At 39.3% G+C, this 10,341-nt stretch overlaps 1 protein-coding gene across 5 annotated transcripts in view; it reads left to right on the forward strand.

The window, feature by feature from the left end:
* The window catches only part of cadm1a (cell adhesion molecule 1a), a 422,920-nt gene extending 418,958 nt beyond the window's left edge, over nucleotides 1–3,962 (forward strand). For all 5 annotated transcript variants that reach the window (XM_008428590.2, XM_008428589.2, XM_008428591.2 and 2 more), the window contains one exon: nucleotides 2,488–3,962. In XM_008428590.2, coding sequence (XP_008426812.1) covers nucleotides 2,488–2,606 — 119 coding nt within the window. In that variant the 3' untranslated portion in view covers nucleotides 2,607–3,962. The remainder of the gene's footprint in view (nucleotides 1–2,487) is intronic.
* The last annotated feature ends 6,379 nt before the right edge of the window (nucleotides 3,963–10,341 follow it).

Genomic DNA, 10,341 nt, shown 5'->3' on the forward strand with positions numbered 1-10,341 from the left:
TAAGGTCCAGATCATGTTGGTTCTGCAGCAGGACAATGATCCGAAGCRCACCAGCAGCTTCACCTCCTCTCTTTGGTTACCAAACAACTCACTCAGTCTTTGGTTGCCTAGCAACAACCTGTTGAGTAACTGGCGCAGCAGCAGTTCAAGGTTTCCCMACTGAGCTTCATAACTGCTTAAAAATAAAAACCAACATGGAGTAAAAACTGTCTATAAAACAGGAAAGGTCACACCATCAGGTTGGTAATATTTCAGGTATTTAAAACCATAAACTAATCAATTATTATACGAATTGACTGATATGAAACGGTACATTTTTCAGCCATATTTTAGTCTGGATTATAAATTTTCTTTACTTCTTATTTTGCCACTGAAATGTTTGGTCTTTGGTTTTGTTTGTTAATTATGTTTTTACCATATAAAACACTCTGGACTGCCTTACTGCTGAAATGAGGCATTTGACCGGATTACGTTTCAAGGGCAATCACTTTTTCACACAGGGCCAGGCCGCTGTCGAAAGCTGTTTTTTGTGTTTATTCAGGTTATATTTGTGTAATATTAACATTAGTTTGGTCTGAGTGTGACATTAAAGCAGAACAGAAGAAAATCCCCCAGCAGGTTGGTACTTGCTGCAGCACCACTGAGCACCTTGTTTCTGTCTGATCAAACAGTAATTTTTCACGTTTGGCATTTTTCTCCCTCACTCAGCCTCGATATATTGTCATCATTACCAAACTCGTCCGCTGTGACAGGGTGTGAATAAATCTTGCAAATGAGGTTTGAAGTGGCCTTTTCTTTTGCCCAACTTGACAAGGTTAATTCGAACGTGCGATCCACACTCCTCTGCGCACTCAAGATCATTTCAAGGCCCTGATTTTCATGTGCCAATCCTGCAGCAAGCAAACCGGGGGAAAATGGAGAATTTGAGTGTGACGCTTTGCTGCTGCTTCTGGTGTGTGTGTGCGTGTGTGTGTGTTTGAGGATTTACATAATCAGGTGCTGTGAATGGAGGGTCACATTTTAATCTGTGGTATCATCTAAAGCAGCAGGCTGTTAGCCGCTACGTCCCTTAGCAAAAGCTAGCATACTCAAAGTTTATTTTGATGAGTATACTTGRGTAYATCAAGTATAGTGTGGTCCATGTACTTGTAGTGTAGTAGAAAGTATACTAATTAAATACTTAATTTTAAGTTTATAAAATGTTGCAATCAGCAATAAATTAMTAATTTTCATTTGCATCATTTTTCTTTTTTCAGAAGATAAAAGTCTTCAGTTTGCTGTTTTGGTCTCAACTGGCCTTTTTTTTCAAGGATAATTTTGTTTACAGAAACTTCATAATTCATTTTATTTTTTATTTCTGTTGTTTTCTTTATTTGTTTTGGATATTTGATGACTTCCAGCTCTTGTGTTAAATGTTCATTAGAGTTTAAAGTTTATTGATGTTTGAGAATGTGTTCTTGCGTTATTATGCCATTACCATTATATTACATATAAAGRCTCTCAAAACAACAATGTTATCRTTTATCACAACAACTTCTGGGACAATTTGCCATCCAGCAAAATGTGTTATCCTGACAGTCCAACATATCAGTGGTTTTGAGTTGTTGTTCAACATTTTTTCTACGTTTTAYTTTTTCTTTGCTGTGGCGCAATGCACTAAATTAATATGTCTCCAAGTTTTACTTTGCCAACGGAATCCGATGGCAAAAAAAAGAATTGTTTTTTTTTGCTCTGCAAAATTTCTGGATATAAACAATAACATGCAGTGTGTCCATAGCTTATGAAAGCTAAACTACAARCACAGGTCCTCATGTTTAGTATAAGTATACTCATAGTAGTGCTGAACGATGTGGCCGAAAAACTTATGAGCATCTAGCAACAATTATTGATTAGATTTTTATTTTAACTGTCTGAAATATTGCCAAACTGGTGGCTTGATCTTTACTGTTTTATCTTCAGTTGTCACTTTACACCGTTGTTTATTTTAAGCACAAAACTGAAACTGCCGCTGTTATCAACAGGTAGTTGCTAGGTAACCGAAGTTGGGGGGGAGGRTTGAGGGGGTTTGAAACTGCTTGTTACCCTGCAGGTTGTTGCTAGGCAACTACACAGTGAGAGAGTTAGTTGTTGCCACCAACTCCACTTAACTAGCCTAGAAGTTGAGCAGCTAAAGGTTTCCTCTGACAACATCTCCCAGAAGGCCGTGCGGCTCTCTGCGGTTCTGTATATYGTTACCGTTCTAAAATAATGTTGTCAAAACGTATTTTTGCCAAATAAACACCACCACTCTATTGCCAAAAGGTGATTTAGGCAAAATATGACTTTGGWGACTATATTGAATATTGAYATGTAATATCAATTGATCATGTGTCTATTGCGATATATATCTTGTTACTGATTTATTGTGCAGCCCTAACTCGTAGTAGACTTGGTGAATAAGTCACTCTTCGCTGCGGGGTAACTCTGTGCTCCGCTGCCCCTCCTCAGGTACCTACTTCACGCACGAAGCCAAAGGTGCAGACGACGCGGCGGACGCAGACACAGCCATCATCAATGCAGAGGGCGGCCACACCAACTCGGACGAAAAGAAGGAGTATTACATCTAACCCGAACCGGGGGGACCCCCGCCCCCGCCCTCGCTCGGGTGTCGTCGCTGGCACGCCGAGCCGCTTTCCCGGGGATGGGGCAGGGGGGTTGTTTTTGACGGATTCAGATCGCTTTTTGGTGAAAGGGATGGAGGAGTGATTTTGAAGGAAAGGCCTGGTTTTACGCCGTCGTTTAGTCTAGTCTGCAGATGTAGATGGAATGTTATTTGTGTTTAAGATAAAAAAGATAAAATTTAAAAAAATTAAAAGCGAGTCGGGGGGTGGGGAGTGGGTGGGTGTGGGTGGGGGCGCCAGATGTTGCCAGAAATCACTGTAGAGAGCTTCACCATTTAACACCTCCCTAACTGCTGGTACGAAGTTTATCTTTTAGTTCCACCATTTGCAGAAAATTCTGTGCCTTGTTCTGAATTTTTTTGTTCTCTCCACACTCTACATCCATGCTGATCGTCATTTGCATAACCTCGTTGCTCTTTTTTCCCCTTTTTCATCTTTTCTTCCCCCCCCCCAACACTTGTTATTATCAGCGTGCTGTCGGCTTTTGTATGAGGGTAAAATTACACAGCCACTTTATTCATTTCTCTAAATGTGTCTGCACACGCGCGCTCTACTCCTCTCCTGCATAACAAACACTCTTTCAAGTATACTGTGATTTGTCTCAAGCCATTTCCTCTCTCTTTTTCCTCTGAGGTTCTGAAGACGTAATGCATGGAGTGCTTTGTGTGTCACTGTACGGACAGCCTAAACCAGACGYAGGTTTGTTTTTATTGAACTCCCCCACCAACAACACCTAGAAGTACAGGTAGAAGCAAGGATGCAAAGGTTTATGGGTCATTTTGCCTCTCCTCCTAATTTCTGTTGCCTCTGGAAACAAACAAATTCATACATTTTGTTGGTAAACTGGTTGAATCTCATGCAAACTTTAATTTATTTGTATATAACTGTGTATTAAACCGTCATTTATTTATTTTTATGCTACAATTGATTCTGATCCTTCATTAAATCAAAATAACATTAAGCGACCTCCAGATTGTAGATATTATTAACTACAGACTTACTGTGTCTCCCCACCTGATAGTCTGGTAGACTCGGCTCGATTGGGGATAAAAGTTGCACGTTTGTTTCACTTTCAAACTGCTTTGAGTCAAACCAACCAAACCCTTTGAGCAACACGTTCCCCTCCTTACCTGCAGGGGCGCTGCACTGGAGGAAATGACATAAAAACGACACTGAGCGCAACTTYCYTCTTCATCAGACAGCATAAAAATGGAGTGTCATCGGGTTTTAGCGGTTGGAGGATTTGTGTTTTATCTTTGGGCAAAAACCACGAGCCATTTCTTTCACTTAGGCTAACATGTTTGTTTTGGTTGTAGTTACCCAGAATGCCCTGCGCTSTAGTCCACTTCCTGCTTCTGGAGCGGTCTCTGGTCCTCTTGGTGTTCACATTTAGAACCAAACCAGAGTTCACTTTTCTGACAAAATGGTGACGAGGCAAAATGACCAGAACGTTTGCAAAAATAAACACTGAAAGATTTTTACCAATCTTGACCTACTTTCTAAATTGCATCCCTAATTTTCTTCCATATTGCTTAATTAAAATTTTCTCCTGTTTCTTATGATTAAAATGCCTGTACATATCAGCGTTTCAGTTTGTTTGCATTTTCTCTCAATCTAAAGTATTATCTTTCTTCCAAGTGGAGAAAATAAAATGTCCTATTTCAGGAGAGATGCCTGGTTGTTAAAGTGCAGGATGCTCGTGTTGTGTAGTTAACGCAGTAGAAAGAACCGCCTTAACCAGTTTTAAACTGAAACATCTGTAAGTTTGAACTTCATTTGAGCTCTCGCGGGCGTTGGTCGGTGGGTTCATTTATTCTCATAAACACTGGATGTAGATGAAGCCAGAGGAGTCACAAATCCTTTTTACAGCCTCCCAGAGTAACGCCTGAACGCCTCGGTTCTCATCTTAAGTTCTGTCAAACGGAGAGGAAACCGAACGGCTCTGAGGGTCACACCACTCGGGTTCTGCTTTCGCCCGCCCGCTTTTTGAATGCTTCGATATTTCACACGTTCTTTGCATGTCTGTATCTGCGCTCGGATCGTTTCGGTTCCGCTTCAGCACCAGCTGCCAGAACCGAACCGGAGTCGGTTTGGAGTTATGCCAAAAGTCATTGTTTGCCTGTAAAATAACTTCCTTCACGTTTTCTGCTCCGTGCCGTTAATCCGTTGTTTGCATCAGCTTGTCAACAGTGCAGAGCGCCTGGTGGTTCTGCTGTGGTTCTTATGAGTTCACACAGCAAGCAACACGTTTAATGAGTCCAGGACAGATGTGGGTGGGTGTCTGTGGAGGTAGCGGCTGGAGCGCGCTTCTTCCAGTGGGAATATTTAGCGGTTTTCACTCCTCGTGTCACATAAAGCTTATATGCCATCATCTGCATCACTGCCATTTTAATTCTGGGTGTTTTTCCAGGGCAAAATGACTAAATGAACAAGTTAGAACAGGTGTGTGGGCATTAGAAACAATTTCAGCACTTTTTATTTTTGCAAAAATTCATTCTTAGATTATGTGATTTTAGTCTCCTCAGTACGGCCCCTGTCACTTTAAATTAAGCTGCTGCTGGCCACGCCCCCCAACTCAATGTTTACACTCGCAGGTGAAAATGGCTGCAAACAGAGGAGCAATTGTACAACTATACATCTTTGAAAAGCATTAGTAGAGCCTCCTACATAACCAACAAGAACACAGCAAATGGTTTCTGGATAATAAGTCAACAACAAAACACTTCTGTTCTTATACAGCAGTAAAACCAACTGATCAAACATTCTGGAGCTCAGTTTTGGGTTGCTTGGCAACGGGCTGATTTCCGCTGGGGCTGCTAGGTAACAGGGCAATGCCTGCTGATTGGTGACATTAAACCCTGGAGATTTTTGAAACRGCTAATTTTCCAGACACCAAACAACATGAACGTAATGCCGAAAACAGCCGAGGGGTTTTGTTTTAAGTGCTTGGGTTGTTGTTAGAAGCTGTGGAAACCCAAGTGGACATACAAAAACGTGCAAAATATGATTTTTGCATAATGTTGCCCCTTTAAACATCAACCGCAATTAATGGATTTTATGGGTGGGAGAAAGGAATTATTTTTAAAAGTTTTGAGTTTACAGAATTAATTTTATTCAGATGGCAAAATCAAAAATATATGCTCAAACATTTAAAATCATGTGAAAACAATCAATTAATCCCACCGAATATCTTGGGTCTTTATGCATAAAGAATCCTAAGACTAAAATYAGCTCCTAACGCCATCAGGAAAATGCTCAAATTTTTGGAAATGTTATCCTTTTTCCTAGAATTTTCCCTCGGTAAGCTAAAAGTTTTTCATACAGCATCATAGGCATTAAGACCTAACCTGACAAAATGTTAGAGGTAGTGATATGACTTTTAGTGAGTGTAAAAATATCTTATGATGGCAGAAAGTCCAGCAGAAAGGAGAAATATTCTCTGTGAAATGAAGAGATCTCTGCCAGCAGCAGRCTCTGCTCCGACTGTTTGGTTTTCCATTACTTCCSTATTTTGTGGTAATTTCTTCACATTAAAACAAGTTTATATGAACAACCAATCACAGTGAACTGCTGGCAGCTGAGCACCCACATGCATTCCAAACACTCCCTTCCTGTTTTTATTTTATAAGTAGTAAAATAGTGTCACTTGACTGTAGAAGAAACTTTCAAATAATCAACAGCTGAAAATCTCTAAAACTGACTAAATCCCTTAATTGCCTCTATATAAAGTTGGCAGCTCAGATAATTTGTTCTGATTGACCTTTTGTCAGACCTTCTGACTCACCGTTAGTCTGATCATCACTGATACAATTAATGAAATAGAGTTTTAATCAGAACTAACTATTCAACCTTCTTAGATCAAAAGTCATTAYAGAGAAGTGGAGAAAAGATAATGACAATAAGCAACAAAATATACAAGAAAAATGTTAAGCATCACCCAGATCAGTCATTAAATTAGCATTTAAGCTAGCATTAGCATTTTAGCTAAGTTTATCTTTTCAACAGGTGTTTGCAAACTGAATAGGGAATGCTACTGATATTTCAGTGATAGTCCTCATGCTAACATTAGCAATTTAGTTAAAATTATCATTTGAGCTATTTCTGATAAGCCCAATGCACTGAATGGAGTGASTTCATGTTAGTCAACATGCTAGGTTTAGCCCATGTGCTTTTARCAACATTTTAGCTAACATTAGCTTTTTAGCTAGTTTTGACCTAACACCTCTGTCTTCTGCTGACTTTATTATATTTTTTTCAGTTCATCATCAGTATAAATACATATCAGTCAAACCTACTGAACATTTTGGACTGAAAACTACTTTTAGAGTTCCTGTTTGGGGAACTGGGTGTTGCTTGTGGTGTGTCCTCATATCCACCACTAGTTGTGACTTTTAAGCATTTCATTGTATTTTATAAATGTGAATCACATCAGCTGTGCGATAGCTTTAATATATCATCGTCATGCATGAAGACAGCATTTAGGCTTTCTATGTTGGGGATTTGAAGCTGAGGTTTGTCTCAAAGGAACTGATTGAAATGCATTCTTTATCCTTTCCCCGTCTGTGCTAATGAAATGTTTGCAGCCCTAGAAAAGAAGAGTTGGGATAGCTGTAGCTGGGAGTTTAATTTTTTGGCTTTTTCACCGGACATGTACATAWTAGTTACACACATTTCGTGTACTCRATTTAAGAAGTCACTTATAAATCACCACTATGTTCACTCTGTATGCTGACGACACTGTTTTGTGTTTGTGTAAACTGGATGGGTGGGGGTAGGGCAACGGGGGACTGATTAGGTTAGATGTTTCACGGTCTGGTGTCTGAATAAAAAGAAATGACAAACAAATATCTGACTGGTTATTGTTGCTTTATGGATCACAGAGCAGATACCACTTCATCTGTTAGGCTGCAACTTTGTGATTTGTATTCTACAGTGAGCACTGTTTTTGCTTCCATGACCAATGGCAGCTTCCACTTAGATCCAGTTTTAAGACATGAAGTCGTCAATACAGGAACTGACGGGGATGGGATGTTGCTTCTTCCTTAAGGCCGATTTGTTGATTTTGACTTTTTTGTACTCCTAAAAACATGAAAGATACCATTTGTGTGTGTCGAATTAATCAGAGATTGGAGTAAATGACACATAAGGTTTTGATTTATTTTTCTGGATATTCCCTGTAAATTAAAAAAAAAAAAAAAAGAACGCACATATGTTGTAACTGAGGTAGTTTCCTGCACATTGGATCCCTTTGATAATGTCCTGTCTCAGGTTCATGTGTTGCTGACCGATGTGACTGCATCTCAGGTAGAATGCAAAGTTTAGGCCCCCCCTGTCGCCAACATAAAGGCATGTACAAATGCGTTCATCAAGTCCAGAAGTTCAAACACATTCTTTTTAGGTCCAGAACTGGTGAGATGTTTTGCATATACAATATGTTGTACATGTTTTATGTATTTTTTCTTAATATTTGGTGCACTGTAAAAAAAAAAAGTTAAATATTCCTTTTCTTTGACATATCATACGTTTATTGGAATGAAGCAGGATCAGAAACGTGTCGTGGCTGTACTACTGTCACTTTGAACGCTCCACCGCCTTTTCAAACTCCTTTGATTCCCAAAAAAGAAAAAAAGATTTGATTGTTCCACCCGGTTCTTGTTTTCAGATTGTTCTTTTTGTCTCTCTGCTGTACTTGAGAAAAATGTAATGTGTATTAATGGAGAACAGGAGTTCCACATTCCCATACACATTTTGTATTCGTTCATAAATAGACATTTTTACAAAACAATGAAGAGTTCTTGTCTTAATAAAAGAGAAAAGATATTAATGTCCAAAATAATATGTGTTGGCTTTTTATTTCAGATCTGTGCGTCAAAAACAAGATACACAGACGATGTACTGTTTGTGCAGAGCTGAGCGTCTTTAATAAACTGCTAAATTGAACAAAGAATACAAATAAATTAAGAAGGGCTGGGATTTTACAGCATTACTTTCCATTAATTACATAGATTGTAACACAATCACATTTTTACCAAGCCGGAACCTGTATACTTGTGCGTTTCTGATACATTTGTAAATCTGACGCATAAGCGACATTTTGCAAACGGCGATGGATGACGAATCYACTTCCCTGGTCCTACTGGGGTAATTTCTGCTYCTAAAACCGATCTGATTGGAAGCTGGAGAACACTAGACGGAGTTAGCTAAACAGCGAAGCTAATCAAGCCTAAAATAGCTTCAAACCTTATGGAAAGTATACCATGTACCATGTACTTTCCAACAATGTGTTAGCTGTTTTGTATATGTTGTGGTTTCTGTGTTTTGTCTTTCTCTCTTTCTGCAGGTTTAGAGGCAGACTTCTATTGAGTCGACTTGTGTTCTGCTATGACTCTTTCTCTCCTTTTAAACRTCTTTTCCTGCTTTCTCCCTTTCTTTTAGTCCATTACATTTGAAATAAACCCAAAGCAAAATTTAATAAAGTTTATGTATATCAAATGGACCATCATGCCAAACGCTGTAGTTCTCCACTTGTGAAAGTAAATGGATCTCACCTTGACACTCGGACAACAATTCAGTGTCACACTGCTGAACAGGACACATAMAAAAATGGCAGCATCCAAACYTCCAACGTAATGCTAGTTAGCGTAGCCACCAATGACAGTGAATAAACGGTTTTGTTGTAATGGTAAGTTGKTTCTCCACCATTAGGACATTTAGCAGTTGGATCACAAAGTTGATTGGCAACATTAAGCCCCGCCTGTTGACTCTGATTGGTTTTTGATGCATTCCTTCAGAAAGCAATATCAGCTCAGAGAGTAGGTGGAGGAGATCGATCTTTCCACAGACTGTCTCCTAATCAGAGGCGGTTCTAGTCTGTTTGACGCCGYTCTCGGTTCCCACCCCCCTGCGCTGGCGGTGCGGGTTCTTKGGGGAGTGTGTGAAGGTTGTGGGTGTTGGTGTGATCGTCATCTGTGTCTGTGTCATCCAGTTTGCGTCTCTTTGTTTTGCAAAAGCTTAGTTTATACAATAATTTCCCTGAGCTCCAAGTCATATACTTCAGTCTCTAATAACTATAACACGAGTTCTTTAAAATGTCCCGACATTCCAGTGTCTTCCACTAAACCTACTAATAACATCCAAATTTGTAGTATCTTGTACCACATTGTGTCCAATAGACATTGAATATATAAGAAATTTGTCTACTATGCTAACAGTGTAAATTACAGGAGACTCAGACTCTACTCAATATTAAATATTTATTCAATTGTAATGTTTAAAACCTTCAGCACTTATATCTTGGTTTTACTTTCACTTTGGGCATAAACAAAATAATCTGCAAACCTTAACTAATTAGCCTTAGACAAATTAACATGCTTTGCAAAATATTTCTCCTTAACACTTATTTCTTTACACACTTCTGCTGGTGTGGAGGAACCAATCTGTTCCACGGTTCAACCTGGCGCCATGCCTKCAAGACAACAYACAGGGCAAACCTGACCAACCTCTACCCCCCTGTCAGACATTGAGAAGGGCAAATTAACCCTCGAGGGTGCGGCTGCTGGGCGGAGTGAAACAAACTCATGTAAAAAGAAAGATAATTGTTTATAAATCACATTCAGTGATGGCATAGTTAATCTGAACAAGTCAGTTAGATTACTGATTAATTGATTTGGAAGGTAACYAA

Source organism: Poecilia reticulata, linkage group LG14, assembly GCF_000633615.1.
Source record: "Poecilia reticulata strain Guanapo linkage group LG14, Guppy_female_1.0+MT, whole genome shotgun sequence".
Classification (NCBI taxonomy): Eukaryota; Metazoa; Chordata; class Actinopteri; order Cyprinodontiformes; family Poeciliidae; genus Poecilia; species Poecilia reticulata.